General features: G+C 30.3%; 1 protein-coding gene and 1 long non-coding RNA gene across 2 annotated transcripts in view; both read right to left on the reverse strand.

Annotated features, from left to right (window-relative positions):
* The window catches only part of LOC112211736 (uncharacterized), a 119,991-nt gene extending 108,160 nt beyond the window's left edge, over positions 1-11,831 (reverse strand). Inside the window, exon 1 of the long non-coding RNA XR_010843146.1 lies at positions 11,514-11,831. This is a non-coding gene — a long non-coding RNA (uncharacterized lncRNA). The remainder of the gene's footprint in view (positions 1-11,513) is intronic.
* Positions 11,832-16,560: 4,729 nt separating this feature from the next.
* Positions 16,561-17,371, reverse strand: part of LOC106681089 (enoyl-CoA delta isomerase 2) — a 5,781-nt gene continuing 4,970 nt past the window's right edge. The window contains exon 6 of the mRNA XM_014421241.3: positions 16,561-16,897. Coding sequence (XP_014276727.1) covers positions 16,730-16,897 — 168 coding nt within the window. The 3' untranslated portion in view covers positions 16,561-16,729. The remainder of the gene's footprint in view (positions 16,898-17,371) is intronic.

A 17,371-nucleotide genomic window follows, 5' to 3' on the forward strand; every position in this document is an offset into this window, starting at 1 on the left:
AATATATACAAACAAAAGAATAAACAAGATGAACATAATCAAACTATCTGTATGAAAAATAAATAAATAAAATAACATAATGATAAAATAATATATACAATATTTACACAATCGACCTGAGGATCCCTGAGCCCACTCTATCCTCTCTCTCTCAAGGGCTCAAAAGATCCCAGCGCATCCCTCTCGCCGCATCACTGGTAATGAACCAGTGGAGGCTGAGCAAGTGCACTAAAGTACTTGAAGTTTCAAATATAATAAAGATATAACACATAATAGGTAAAATTAAATAGTTCATTTTTTCAAGACCTGTTGACGTATTTATGTACTACGATTTACTGAGTAAATTTTAACAAATTCAAACAAGATATAGAAGCTCCAGTGTTCCATTAGCTAACTCTGTCTCTAGCTTAGCTTTACTCTGCCTGGATGTAATATGGAATGGCGTGCCCTATATGGAGTGCTACACCCCGTTCACGCCCGCCTGACGAACGGTAATCCGATATCGAATGCGTTCCAACACAACGTACCGTGACTACCATGCTTTAGAAGAATCTGTATGCACCAGTGATCCGGAGAGTCTAAGTAGTCTGCGGGAGGTTCCGGCATCACATGTTAAATCGGGACTAATTGTTAATAAGGTTTTAATGTTTACCTTTCCTAATGTTGGAGAGTTAGTTGGAAATAATGCAAAAATCAGGATGCATTTTTAAAAATTTTCTAAGAGAAGCGGAATTCGGGAGTGGACGTGGGCCTCACATGGTTCGATTTCTGGCTTAGTGATCCACAAACTTCGTCGGATTCGGAACCACTGGTTATTACTGAATAATTAGGAGTTTTAGCAAAATGTAGTCTATTAACATTACGCGATTCGGAATACATGTATAGTCGTTCAACATTTATGTGTTGTTGTATGGTATTTGAAAAGTTTTGCCCTATCGTCAAGCTTGACGAGCAAAGTTAAGCGATAATCAGGCGACAAAGTATTAAATACAGCACGAAAGCAGACAAATCCTCTGTACTAGAACAGGCAACAACTAGCAAAATCTAACGAAAGTGGGCTGCAAGGCGTAAATGAGTGATCGCTAGAAATCGCTGAAGATAAAACCTAATTAAATCATGGGCGATTTGAAGTAAGCCTTGCAACCCCATTTTGATCGTTGACGCCTGTTGTAGCGCTGAGCATTTGTCGCCAGTAGTAGTGTGGCATTTAATACGTGATGCCTAAAATCGTTAAACCCCCGTTTTGCTTCTAGTGAACGAGAAGTCTCAAAGTATTGTTGTTTAAGGATCATCTCTTTATTCAAAGTTCAAATAAAAATTGCTTCATTCATATCGCTGGCCCAGTTCAATAGTATAACATCTTAAAAAACGGTTATTTTGAGATATGCATGTGAGATTAGCAATAAGGACAAGATCTATACAGTTCAAAACTGAAATATTTTTTTACTTAGATTTTATGACATATGTTTTGCTATTATTCTGTGTTTTACTGTACACATCTTATTGCTAAGATTAGGTGCAGTTCTATCAATCTGAGATCTGCGAGCGGCGCCGGTTCAAATCCGGCTTGTGGCGTTGACTTTTTAATTGAGTGGCGATCCCACAAAATGAAAAACTTGACTCCCCACACTGGTTAGGTCAGTCACCTGTAGATAATCCCCCCGTATGTCAGAAAGCTGTATAGGACTCCAATGGGAGTCTTGGGCCGACGTAAGGGAAAAAAAGTTTACAAGCAAATCTCAAAACAACCATTTTTTAAGACATATTGGAAGATTGCTGATTGACCGTGTGTATCAATAAATGGAATTTGGTCCGGGTGGGGTCCAATAAAACGTAAAATAGTAAATGGTTGTACCATTTATTAACCATTTTTTAAGATGTCACACTGTTGAACTGAGAAAAGGATATGTTCACTATTTCATTGCCACCATTTTGGACAAAGGTGACCAGAAAAAAGGGAAGATCTACCTTGCCCGAGGTAAGATATATATGGTACCTTAACAAATGACCTAATTTTCTTCATTTGTTAATTTCTTTCATCAGCATTTAGGGATGATTTAGTAGAGGAAGGCTCAACGTGGACCAAGCAGGGGAAAAGAAAATGAAGCAAAACAGTTATCTCAACAAGTAAACCTATTTCATAATGACTCAAAACCAACATTTATTAGATTTTACTCGACAGCAGACATTTCATTCATTTTGAAAGTGAATTTTCACCTCATTCTAATTCATTTAAATTTGGCCAAAAAATTCGATTTATCTTTAATTGGAATGTTTTTCATTCATTTATACTTAATTCGCTTCTATTCATTTTATATGTAATTTGTATGTACATATTCATTGTATTGTTTCTTAAGTCAAATATAATGTTGATTCTGTTAATTACTCAATCATTTTTTAATTCAATCTAATACAGTCGACCCATGAATGCATTTCATATATTACAAACATTGGTTTTTACCAAGCCATCTCTAATGTACTTAAAGGACCTATGACATTTAGTTTCACACTAAATTACCGGCATAATCGCCATTGTGTTTTTGATGGTATGGATCCAAACTGGTTTTTAAGGTGAAAGAGTTAAGTATAGTAATTTGGAAACAAATGAGCCTTGTCATCCTTCATCAGGGAACATCATGATTCCTCTTTCCTCAATTATTACCCCCCCCCCCACTCGAATTATCTTTCTCTATTTATTGGATTTTCCACAATCCTCAACCGAAGGTTCTCGGAACTATCTGCACCGCTTTACTCAAAGCTGAACTGAAGTTCATACTGCAAGAGCCCAAGAAGGAAAAAAGTCAAATATTTCACCCCAATTTTCGATTACTTTAATGAATGGTATGTATAATTATAGTCAAAATTGATTAGTCTGCCAAGTATAGGTAGGGGGAATAACTATAATAGTAATAAAACAATAAACAGCTATTTAACGAAACGTTAAAAAAATTGATTTTTCTAGAAAATCTAATATAACATCATTATTATGAGAGATAGTTGACCGTGGATGATAAATGAGGAGAAGATGGTTGGGGGTGCGGTCAATGAAACACAAATAAGTATGACTAACTTATTTTAATGTGCCGACGTTTAGGCTAGAGTTTCTAGCCTTCTTCAGGGCTAAAAACAAAACAAGATAACAACCACAGTAAGTATAGAAAAATAAAAAATATAAAAGAAAGTATAAACAAAATAATTTTACACATACAATGAATAGTTTTACAAGATAGAAAAAAGTTTCTTCAGGGCTAAAAACAAATTTTTTTTTTTTTAAGCCCTGAAGAAACTCTAGCCGAAACGTCGGCACATTAAAATAAGTTAATCATACTTATTTGTGTTTCATTGACCGAACCCCCAACCATCTTCTCCTCATCTAATATAACATCATTTAAAGTAGAGTAAATTTGCTTAACTATGAGCTCTAATAGAACTATTTACGTTCACTAGTTTCCCAGATGCAGTTTCTTAAAAAGGAACATCTCCTACCTAACATAATAACGAAAAATCGGTCGTTTTTAAATTAATTTTGGGAAAAATTATGTCACAGGAATCATTAGACATATAGATGTCTATTAGCAATCAAATTAAAACCAGTTGAATGTACTATAAAGTAGTTTACAATGTAAGAGTTTTCAAGTAGTTTTATGATATATGGCAAAATAAATTCTCAAAATGTTGATTTCTAGTTATTTGATTTATGAAAAACTATATCTCAGGAATTATTAGATGTAGAGATGTCTGCCAGCACTGAAAATAAACCTAGTTTAACGTACTCTACAGTAGTTTATGACACTTATCTTTATAGGGATAGTAGTTTTGATGATATTCGCATATGATATGAAATTTTGTCCGGACAAATATAAATCAATTTATTTTAGCAAATATAAAAAAAAGTACTACTCCAACGATCATAAACTACATTATAGTAGGTAATTATAACCTAACTTTAATTTGAGTGCTGGCAGATATTTCTACGTCTACTGGTTCCTGAGAAATAGTTTTTCGTAAATCAAAACTTTTATCTGAACAACTAGAAATCAACATTTTATGATACGATGATAGACATTGTAAACTACTTTATAGTGCATTCAACTGGTTTCAATTTGAGTGCTAATAGACATCTATACGTCTAAAGATTCCTGTGATATAATTTTTCCCAAAATTAATTTTAAAACGACCGATTTTTCGTTATTATGTTAGGAAATGTCCCTTTTTAAGAAACTGTATCTGGGAAACTAGTGAACGTAAATAGTTCTATTAGAGCTCATAGTTAAGCAAATTTACTCTACTTTAAATGATGTTATATTAGATGAGGAGAAGATGGTTGGGGGTGCGGTCAATGAAACACAAATAAGTATGATTAACTTATTTTAATGTGCCGACGTTTCGGCTAGAGTTTCTAGCCTTCTTCAGGGCTAAAAACAATTTTTTTTTTTTTTTTAAGCCCTGAAGAAGGCTAGAAACTAGTGAACGTAAATAGTTCTATTAGATTTTGTTGTGTTGGTAGTTTTAAAGATTTAGAGCTGCGATTGAAAAATTAATCTTATTGCCGTTTCGAAATAACCGCCATTTTTTATTCCCCCTTACTATACTTGGCAGACTCAAAAATTGGGTGAAATAACTGACTTGTTCTCCTCTCAGGCTCTTGAAATATAACTTAAAGATTTTAGCGAACCACACTATCTAAAAAAAAAATCTTCACGAAGATAATGAGACCTTCCTGAACAGTTATTATAATTATGCCTTTTTGTTTTAATTTCCAGTAGAATAAAAATATTTTTTCATAATACAACCTAACCAATAAAAAGCAATGGCCGTCAGAAATTCCAAATAATAATTTTAGAACTAGATTCCACAAGACTGTTAAGATAAGGGACGACAAGATAAATATTCTTTGAGTTAGAAGAAGCTGTTTATTTGCTCATGTCTCACTCAACCGACAGCATGCTTACATTCTTTGCCTTTTTATCCTGTTTCCGAAGGCAGCTACCAAAGCAGATAAAACCTAAAACAACAGGACAAGAGTTCAACAGGTCGAAGTGTGTGTGTCTAGAAATATATTTTTGTCCTGAAAAACAATCATAGCCGATCGTTACGTTACAAACAGATCTCACTACGTCATAGATCTTTAACGTAAAGTGTAGAAAGTCGTAGGCAATTTCACAAACAACTGAACAATATGAGGTGAAATAAATGTTTTTACACGAAAATGGTGTAGCCAAAAAAACAGTAATGTGTTGGGTTGTCTCATAATTTGCCCATATGTATGCTTGTAACAATTTTTAAGCAAAATGCTCATTTGTTGTTTAAATTTGAAGGCTCATTGGAAGGATATATCGTGATTCTATTAAAACAATTTGACATTTTTTGAGCAAATAGCACAATCTACTTCTAAGTTCGATGTCTACCACCAATGGGTGGTTCCCTCCCAAGATTTTCAAGTGTAAATGAAACATTCCACATATTTACTTATTGTATTTATTATTTTGTAAAAATGTAAATCACATTAAATAAATAAAAAGTTCGATGTCTCAAGATACTCAGTTATATTCCGTGAGGATTTGAAATAATTTGAGCTCAAAATACTAACGTTTTTAACATTCGTAATTTTTTTTTCCAACGTAGGAACGTACGTCTTCTATATCTATATAGCTACGTCGTTCCGGGGTGTATTACGTTAAATATGTATTTGAAATCTTGAGTCAGTCTACAATAAAACATATTGAGGTGATTAAACACTAAAATGTACAGAACACAAATTAAGTTAAATAGAAACACTACCTATAATTGTTTTGTAACTTGTAATATTCTACATAACTACAAGAACTAATTCACATAAGTTGTGTAATAATACTGGGCAATTGAGAAATTTGCAAAAGTGAGTGGTAAATTTTCTTTTTACGTACCGTTACTTTCCTTTCCAGCAGGTAATCAGTTTATTTATTTTTTAAAGATGAAAATTTATATCGCTACAACTCATCAAGGGTCAGGTATTCAAGAACTTGGTAACCGTCAGATTTCCCCCAATTAATGGTACCCGCTTCGTAGAGGCTGGGTGAACCACAGGAAGGCTCTAGACACACAGAGTTGACCCAAGGTTACAGTAATAGAATAGATAATTATCTGCCAAATCCGGATCCAAACCAAAGTCCTTAAAGTTACTAGCACAATGCTCTACTCACTCAGCTACTCCACTCTCTGATTTATGTTTTACATTCTATTTATTATTAGTTTGTAATAGTGTCTTATGTGTTTATGAGATTATACTATCATGAATTTAAATTTTATACATCCGACTTTTTTGCTAGACCGATTCTTATATTTTTCTATGATGATCATTTCTTTAAGGTTTCGTTTGAAACTGTTTATCTTGCTGTATACGATTTTATTTTATACGAGGAGAAGATGGTTGGGAGTGCAGTAAAAAAATAATGCAAATAAGTTGAAGTAACTTATTTAATCGTGCCAACGTTTCGGCTAGAATTTCTAGCCTTCATCAGGACTAAAAACAGAACAAGATAACAACGAATGCATACAAAAAATATAAACAGAATGACATAAAGTAAATATTGAACGGAATGGAATTAATGAAATTAAAGTGATGAAACAAGTAGAAAATAAAATGTATAGGCAATTGAAAAAAGTAGGTAAATAACATAATTAAGAAAATGAAATAAAAATTTGAAGTTATGTAATGCAAAGAAATATAAATATTTTAGTTTATTAATAATTTAAAAATTAAAATCACGGAAAGAAAAAATAAAATTGAGAGAAAGAAAATATATGTAATAAATGAGATATGTAACCATTTTAATTTATTATATACTGAGTCTCAAGTTCCTCAAGAAAATATATTCAAGAAAAAAAACATCAATATACTATGTATATTACATTATATATAAATATTTAATTCACAAGCGCTTGCGTAAGTCCTTTGAATTATATATCTTGCTTAAGGCTGACAAGATGAGATCTTTAGTTATTAATGTATCTTGTTAAGTAAAACCCCAAAACTTCTGAACAGACCTAAAAACAAAGGTGAATTCTAAATTTCTAGATATAAAACTGGAAGATATAGCGCTTGACTTTTCTCTCTCGCCCTCAGCACTTGATGGAGATGTGATATTGCAACACTGTTTATCAGATGAAGACTTTAAGCTCATTAGTTAACAAAAGGTTCCCTCTATTTGCATACTTGGTATGTACCTACGTACACATTCCCCACCATTCTTTTAGTTTTCCTCTAAGGTCGGTTTCATTTTTTTTTTTCATTGAGATGAAATCGTAACTACGTGCAAAAAAATGCAAATTTTTAACATCATACAGAAAAGGAAAACCCGGTTTTGTTAGCCTACTATATTCTGCCACGTACATTCTACTTTTTCCTTTCGGCTTATTTTAGCTAGAAATTTCAAAAACATTTTTAATTATTTCTCAAATACAGTACAAGTAAATTTAGAGGAACCGTTAGCTATTTTATGTTATATTAACTGGAGAATCAAAATAAATCCCATTAGACCACCTTTACTCTCCTGCCCTGGTGTATCTTTTTTTAATATCTCACTAAATCCTGTTGAACAGATTCCATAGTTAGGACTCCATCATGAAAAGAGACTTACTTAGAATCCTCATACTAAACCGAAACGACAAGAAACTACTCGGAGATTCCGATTACTAACGGAATTTTCTCATTCACTAAAAAAAAACTATACATTCTGATAAGCAAAACAATTTGAACAAACTGAATCGAGCTTTGGGGATCCACCAAACTATCAAATTCCTACCGTATCCAATCCTAACAATCCGAAAGAGGGATTCAGCAAACTGGAAAGCAGTAGCCCAAAATATGCAGGCGTGGAAAAGGCTGGTCAGTAGAACCAACCGAAAAAAAAAAGAAAGTTATTGTATATACTTCGAACCATGAAGAAGTATTAGGTAAATACCAATTTTATGTGGTTTACAGCAGTACTGGTCTTGAATACTTAGTGGCATTACATAGATAATAGAATAAACCAGAAAAAGAATTAGTAATCATTGGCCTCAGTACCGAGGAAGCAAGGCAGTTTCTGGTCTGTAGTATTTGTGCCAAATGTAAGACTGATGGCTGCTAGACCTTTATGTAATGCGTTATATGTTCCCTTTCATGCAATATTGTTCTCACGTTCGCCCTCTCCCCCAATATTTCTCAACTGCCGGCACCTATATAAGTAACTTGCTACATATTTATTCAAATTATTATAATTAATATTACATATTATGCATATAATTAAGTTTTATAACCTAACTGTTACAATGCGCACTTATTTAATCGAACTAAAATTTCACCCAAAAGAAAAAAAAAACTAAATCTATTCAGTCTCCGTTAAACAAAAGAACTAATAAAACCCTAATGATAAACATATACGACGACGTTACAATCTCTAGAGAGAAAAAGAATTCAGAAGGGATCTTTCCTTCCGAGCCATACAAAAGCCTTTCTCAGTGCCTTCGTCACAATAAAGGCCCACTAGGCTATGTTCTATTTCATTAGTAGTAAACCAAGAATTGAACAATTTTAGCTATTTTTTCAACCAATAAAACTGTCTGTAACAAGTTTCTCTAGCTGTAAGTGTTCAGAATTATGACTTGTAATTTTAGCAAATATCTTTTGAACGTAAATAGCTCTATTAGGGATCATATTTTAGCAATTTTACCCTACTTTAAATGATGTTCTATAAGGTTTTCTAGTATTGTTGTTAGTTTTAACGATATAGACAATCGTACATAGTTTTCATAAAATAAGTCAAAAATTGAGGTGAAATAACTGACTTTTTTCTCCTATTGAGCTCTTGTAGTATTTGCCCAGGCCAGTGCCCTCTTTACTAGTACAAGATCCGGGGAGAAAAAAAGGCAGTTACTCCACCTCAATTTTTGACTACTTTAATGAAAACTAATGACTACTTTAATTACAAGTCGAAATTGATGAGTCTGCCAAGTATAGGTAGAGGGAATAAAAATTGGCGGCAGTTTCAAAACGTTAAAAAAAAATTAATATTCCATTCCGAGCTCTATATCTTTAAAACTACCAACAACCTTAGAAAACATAAGAGGACATCATTTAAAGTATAGTAAATTTTATAAAATATGAACCCTAATATTATGAGCTATTTACGTTCAATAGTTCCCGAGATAGCTAATTTAATGTGCTATAAAATAGTTTATGATAATATTTTTCATGATATTCGGCAAAATAAATTCACAAAATACTGATTTCTACTTGTTCGGAAAAAACGTTCGATATTTGAAAAATATACTTAAGGAACCATAGGACGTACTTATGTCTGCCAGCCCTCATAATAAAGGTATGTAATTTAACCTACTATAAAGTAGTTTATGATACGCATCTTCGTAGAAGTACTAGTTTTTATGGTATTCGCATATGAATATAGATTTTGCTCACGAAATTTTGGTCGAACAACTATAAATCAATTTGGAAGATTATTGATTGACCGTGTGTGAAGATGAAAGGAATATGGTCCGGGTGCGGTCAAGAAAAACTCAAATAGTAGAAATATACTAATTTAATGAGCCAACGTTTCGCCCCACGTTGCAGGGCTTCTTCAGGGCTATTTTGACGGCAGTCAAAACTAAAATGACTCTGAAATAGACCTGAAGAAGCCCTGCAACGTGGGGCGAAACGTTGGCTCATTAAATTAGTATATTTCTACTATTTGAGTTTTTCTTGACCGCACCCGGACCATATTCCTTTCATATAAATCAATTTATTTTAGCATATATCATAAAAATTACTACTTCTGCTAATATAATGATCGCAATTCGAAACCAGTGAGTTATAAGTGTGATCAAATTGGACGTACTATAATCATCTTCTTTTTTTTTTTTTACTTAGTTTTGATAAAGAATAATAATGTGAAGGTCGAAAATTAAGTAATATTAACACGAAAACCCCGCAAAAAAACAATATAAACCGGAAATTTAAATACAACTCAAGCGGAGATCAATTATGAATATTTATTAAGAATAAACAATTAAAAAAATTAACCAAAATGAGGTTGTCTTCATTAAAATTTATACTGAAATTATTATAAAACTTATTAATATTTACATTCCTATTATATTATCATGCTTTTGATGATTTCTTAATATATCGAGGGAAAAAAATACTATTTACCAACCAACTTATAAACAAACAAATAAAGACTAATGAAAATCACTATCGAAAAAAATGGATAAAAGCTATAGATATAAGAACATAGCATTCGTTCATTGGTCAATGATACAAAAACCTTCAACGAGAAACATTTCTATTCATATATGCATAATGCATGTGCATTTGGTACGATGTATGCATATCTTAAAACAGACTGTAATATTTACGTAAGATCTACTATTACAAAGAATGATAATAATTTTTGAAAAATTGTTAAAAGTTATAAAGATCCAGGATAACTTAACAAAAAGGGCCAACAAAGTTACAATGAGATATACTTGGTCTCCAATACTTCTTCAATAAATACAAGGATTTATAAATAAATAAATAAAAATAATGCGTTATTAGAAAGCACTTAATTCAAGGTAATTGTTAAAATAAGGATTTTTTATTTGTTGAGATATGGTTCATTAAATGAGCAATATTTCTTTAGATTTAAATATAATCCAAGCAGAATACGTCAAATACTAAATAAAATAATTTTTCTGTTAGTCTGAAGTGTCACAGTTCTAGCAAAGGAACGATATATAAGAAGGAAGAAGTATAAAAAAAATCATCTTAAAGTCGTTCCAAAATTATAATATATCGACTATTGTTGCCTATTTTTTTTTCCTTTAACAATTCCCATATTTTTTTCAACAAATCAATTAAAAGTTCAGGTCCTAAAGTGTGTTCCTAGAAATTTTTTCAACAATAATGATACTTCAATGTGAACAGGGATAAATTTTGACATTATGTAATGCTAAAAATAAATAAACATTAATAATATTTAACATTTGACGTATAAAAATCACATAATTCATAAAAATACTGTCTAAACTATAAACTAATCTAACAATTTCCAATTAAACAGGAAATATTAAGATATACATAAATAACAAGTTAAGATAATAAGTTTTTAAATACTGATAACAAAACTAATGCAGTTATCTCAATTAAGTTTGCATATTTCAAATTTTATATATTTCAAAAACTAAAATTTATTCAAGACAGACACAAACATTCCATCTGGAAATCCTACCATAATGTAATTTTTAAATACAGAGTTATAAGAACAACTTACATCAGGTACCATTAGATTAATGACATCTCATGGGTGACAAAATTCGTTGAAATATAACTTCGAAAATATTAAGTAAGAAATGAAATGACATATCAAAAAAGTGGGGCATGAATCTGAATTATTTTGAACAAGAAGACTGATACATAAAATGTCAAATTTCAGTTGCAATTTGTTTGCATGATAAAATATAATGTTTGATATTGTTCATTAAACAAGGAGTAAAAATTATTGATATCTTACCTTAAGAAAACAAAACGACAAGGAAACAATGATGAAATGTAGCAAGAAGTACAACCTTAATTTTTTTAAGCACACATTAGATCTTGCAGAACAACTTTCCACAGAGCACTCACGCACCTTCCTACAGGTAATACCAATGCCCGGATGACTTAATATAAGTCTGTGATAATGCACAATTTACTTCACCCCGGGATATCGGAAATCTGTCAGAGGTACACCCTCCGTAGAGACGACGTTCCGCCTCCAAAATTACTCAAGAAATAACTGACTGAACTGAAACTTGTCGGGGGCCATATTTAGTCAGTGCTTCCACCTGTCACAGCTAGATTGCAGCATCGTTCAACTTAGCCTATATCACACTTTGGCGCAAAAAACTTGTTTTTATAATTGGAATCTTAATAAATATACATTTAAATACACAATATATTTATCAATAGTTTATACTAGCATTATTTAAAAAATATTTAAATTATAAAAATGTAATTTAAGTTTTAAAAAGAATACAACCTGATAATTTAATAAGGTTTCCTTTCTACAAAAAAATCTCTTAATATGTTTCACAACCTGACCTTCATTATTTTACAATTTTCCTAAACCTCTAATCCCGCCTTAAGATCAAAAACACTCAAAAAATAATACTATTTCATTGATTTTTTCCTTGAACATTTTGGGGATATTCTGTCCCTCTCTCCAGCTACTATAATTCAATTTTTTTTTAATAAGAATTTATAAAGTTGTATAAAATAGTTAAAATGCTTATTTAAAAAAAGTTTTAAATTATAGAAGTTGAAGAATTGTGGTGTAATTGATATGTTGGTCATCAGGTCTCAACAGTAATTTTTTATTTTATGGTTAACCAACAAAACAAAAATATTTTGTGAAAAATAAAAAGTGAATTTAAGATTATTAAAGGCCAATTGTTGACAAACTATTTTTATGATTTTCACAAGTCATTAGTTCTTCATTGTTATTTCTTGCTTTTTTCATTAAAAATATTGTTAACTTAAAGACTTAAAATACTATATTCTCCAAGTCTGATCGCCGAAGTCTCAAACCATACCTCCAAATGTGCACTAAAAATTGTGAATATGGTCATTAATGAAATGCTGACAAATAAAATTACCATTTTTTTTTTTTTAATTTCTAAGTTTTTGTGGTTAATGTGGCAAATAAATTTAAAAGAAAAAAAAGCAATGATAACATTTTGGAAAGTATACATTAATTTGTTCTATTAACCCACAGTTAATATGTAGCAGATATTTTCAGACATAAACTGATTAAATTATTAAAATGTCAAAGATTGTGTGTGGCGAAGTTTCTACTTCTTTCTATATAGAACTAATTCAGAATAATTAATTAATAATAAATTATAAAATACAATAAGAAGATTCTGAAGTTGAGGAAGAAACAAACCGAAATGTTAAAGAGGATAGGATAGTAAAATAAAACAATGAAAAAGAGAATGGATGATTTCACAGTTCAAAGATCACTTATTAATTATAAATTTAATACCAGTTCATGAAATGGGCACCAGATATGATTATTCTGTTTCAAAACAATTTTTTTTTGCCAGGTCTATAAGTTTTATTATATTTTAAATGAAGACAAATAACATTCATAAAATTGAATATTATTGTGTTTCTAAAAAGAATAAAAATTAAGTTTGAGACAATTTGGTTAAAGTTTTGGAGAACAAGTAGTTCACAAGATTTAAATGTGCGATGTTTAACTTGGAAAGCAACATACCATCAGTCACTCTTTCTATGTTGAGAAAAATAAAAATAAAGCTTATAATCTATTTATAAAAACATTTTAAAGATGAGAAAACTAGGATTTTCTACTAGAATAGTGATAACTAAGCAAGAAGATAAAAATTCAATGTTCATTTCAGTAGTTTAAACATTTTAATAAAAACAATTAAACAGTTTAATTTTAAACAACTTAGACTTTAATCAAGTCAATTATTTACCGTTGTTTCTCTCATTTGATTTCAATATTGACACCATAAATGAAACTCGGGGACATGGTAAAAAAATGTTAGCCCATTTAATATCTAGCTATTAAAAAGCTAATCAATAATTGAAACCAAAAGTAACTCAATGTAGCTCAGAAAGAATAATTTAATAATTTTAACTTTATAAATATTATATTGATTTTAGTAACAAAACTGAACAATAATATTGTTTGTTTTTTTCATTTCATAATGTTGACAACATATACTAATGAAAGTGAAATTGTTAGGCTATATACATTTTCAAAGAGGCCTAGCAGAACAGTTAATAATGTTTATATGGATGTAAATTATATACAGATATAACAGTAAAACCAAAAACAAAAAAAAAACCTCACGTCCTATTCGATGATTTTGCCAATTAGATTTTGAAGCCAAATGCCTAGGTATCTTTAATATCTTTCTTTCTCAGGTAAAGTAATCAATGGAAATAAAAGGAAACTTATTGCTTTCATCATTTAACTAGTCTATAAATTTGAAAATACATTGGAAGACATAACATTTATTCCAAAATATATGTTGATGAAAAATATACCAAGGTCTTTAAGTAAATGCGACATGAGCACATGGCATGAAACTTAAAAAAAAATGTAAAATAGAGGAAACAAGAGAATAAAGGAGGAAAGGTTGAAAGAGTCTGGTCATTAACCTTAGGCACACTTCTCTGACTTCAGCAAAAGAACGGATGGTTTGAATAAAAAGTAAACTTAAAAATCAAACGCAAATATTTTTTTTTGAGCTAACTAGTTAAATTTGAATAAGCAGAATGAGCAAAAAATTGACTTACAGAGTAAAATAAAAAAATAAAATTGTAAAAATTATTCATTTGGAATACATTATTTAAGCTATTATTTGTTTTTATTTTCAACCTATCATCTAAAAAGATTCAAATATAAATGGAGATTCATCCTACATTATTGAAAAAATTATATGTGGTTTAATAAAAATGAGATTTAATAATGATTATCTAATATTTACAGTTTTCCCAAAACCTAAAGATGATATAAGCTTTAAAATCATGTGATGGGTCTTGAATTAAATAAACCAAAATTCATTGAAATCCTCAAATCACTGCATTTGATCTCACACTGTGCATACTTTAGTTTATAAAAAATAATAAATGGCTTATAAAAACCTCAATGAAGCCATAAATCAATTCTACAACTAATATCAATGAGTATTTATGTCTAGTAATTACCTTAATAGAGATTTTTTTAACTTCATTACCATAAATTTAATATAGTGACATTTACTTAAAAATTATTAATATCAATAAGAAAAAATAACAAAAAATAGATTAAAATACATTAATAATTTGATCTAAAACTTTTTTTTCTAAATAACATTTTTAGTATAACTTTATAATGTTCAAAAATGTAAACATTAATCATGTTGGGGAATAAATAAAACACAAAATATGATCTCAAAAACTGAAATAAAGTCTGATTACCTGACCAATAACATCAAAAGATGTATATAATATACAAGTAATTAGTATAAAAGAAAAAAATCCAAAAAAGTTGAACAAGGTTTCAATTCCATCATTAAATGTTCATGCATCCATCACAACAAGAGGCATGTAGCAGTTCTTGGCCTGCTCAATTGCATTTCCACAGCCACCCTATAATTGCCTTTCCACAGCCACCCTATAATTGCCTTTCCACAGCCGTCCCCATAATTGCCTTCCCACAACCACCCCTGTAATTGTCTTTCCACAGCCACTCCTATAGTCACCTTTCCATAGCCGCCCCTAGAATTACCTTTCCACAGTCACCCCTAGAATTGCCTTTCCACAGCCATCTCCATAATTGCTTTTTCACAGCCAACCCTATAATTGTCTTTCCACAGCCACTCCTATAATTGCCTTCCATAGCCACTCCTATGATTGCCTTCCTTAGCCACTCCTATGATTGCCTTTTCCCTAGTGCCTATGTAGTAGATCTTATAAAGATTCCATTTTCCTTCAAATGGTCCATCTTATTATTCATCCAACTCTGCTGTAGTCTTTCTGACACAATAAAATAAAATAGCTTGGCTGCCCCTGATTCATGCCGTCTTAAGACATATCCTAACTATATAATAAGCTACATTCAAGCGAACTGGTAGACAGATTACTGTACATTGAGTATAATTCCTTAATGTTCTTTGGATGAGAACTTCAACCTCCAGTTTAGGCCCTAAATTAGTTTTCAGATCTTCCTTTCAAACATGCTAATATGCTCCACAAATAACTTCCTAAATATTCATCTCATTAAAATTGGTAATATAATATAGTCTCTGTTAAATAAATTTTTATATGTGTTTAACTTAAAAAAAATTAAGTTCTCTACTCTTTCAATAAACTATGAAGGTTCTTAAGTGACAAAAATAATAGATAAAACCAAAGATACAGAAAGATAGATACATAAAATAGATATAGACCAATATTAATAATACAATATTGTTTCTGTTACATAAATTTTCACTTGTTTAAATAAATTTTTTAAAAATTATGTCCTCTATTTTGTTAATAAACCTTCAAGGTTATAGATACAAAAATAATAGATAAAGATGAAAGGAAGTGGCAACTGGGTGTTGGACTATCAATTGGAAGTAGAAAACCTGTAAAAGTACATAATGCAGACTACAAATATTTCCCATTAACTCTTACATTCGATAAAATCTTTTTATAATTACTTATTAATGTTTTGTACAAGCATCAAAAATTAGCATTAAAAAGGAAGAAATCTGAAGGAGTATGTATATTTGTAAATCTATACAGTTTAAAATCTTCAATTTATTCTCACTTGATAAATTTTGAATGAAAAAAAATGATCAAAACTAATTAAAAAATATTTGATATTTTAAGTTATTATAAGGGTATCTTCTGTAAAGCATTAACCTATATTCTAGTTTGTCGCATAGATGGTTTGATAGTAAAGATATACAATTAAAATTTAAAAGAAAAAAAATAGTTGAAAAGTGATTTCATAAAGAGCTAATAAAATTATAAAATACATATTCAAGTATCACATGAATAAATACAAATACAACATCTGAATATATGCATCAGTATATATTTATGTTTTTATAACACATAAATTATAAAAATATATAACAATATTCTTAGAATAAAGTAACAATGCATAAGCTAACAAACAGGAAAATTTCATTAATTGTGATGTATAAACAGGGAAAATCTTTAGAAAAAAAAAATGAGGAAGTTTTAGAGTTTGCTACGTCCAGTTATCTTCCTTTGTTTTAATTTTAACATTGCGTTGATAAAGTCTTCTGATTGAAACATTTCAACCAGTTTTTCTGCTTCCATTGTATTTGCATAATGAAGTGATTTTAGGTCATGACTCCTTGACATTTGCTTTGTAGAAACTAAGGCCTAAAAGAAATAAAAATGCATAAATATTAAATAAGATTTGTCTCCATAAATTAACCAAAAAGAAGATAAAGGAATAATGGTGGAAATAAATTTGTATGCACATTTCTTGTTCGCTGTCAAAAAATAAAAGTAGAAAAACTCACAAATGTTATTACATCCAGGCTATTCTCAAACTTTCACCCATTTTTGAATTAATTAAAAATTTGAAGGTAAGTCTCCGACAATTCTCAAGATGTTACAGCCGATTCAAGCACATAGCTAGAGTGAGAAAGACATATTTTTTATGGACACAAAACAAGTTTCTAATTTTACCCTCTCCAATATTTAATTCTGTCAGGCATAAAACATCAGAATAGAAGGTCACAGACCCTAGTTTTGAGCATCTTAAAAACACAGTCTGTTAAAAAAAAATTTGTCATCCATATAATGCTCAAGGTAACAAAAGAAATATAAAGTCTATATTTATAATATAAT

This window comes from Halyomorpha halys, unplaced genomic scaffold (genome assembly GCF_000696795.3).
Source record: "Halyomorpha halys isolate HHAL.00 unplaced genomic scaffold, Hhal_1.1 Scaffold307.1, whole genome shotgun sequence".
Classification (NCBI taxonomy): domain Eukaryota; kingdom Metazoa; phylum Arthropoda; class Insecta; order Hemiptera; family Pentatomidae; genus Halyomorpha; species Halyomorpha halys.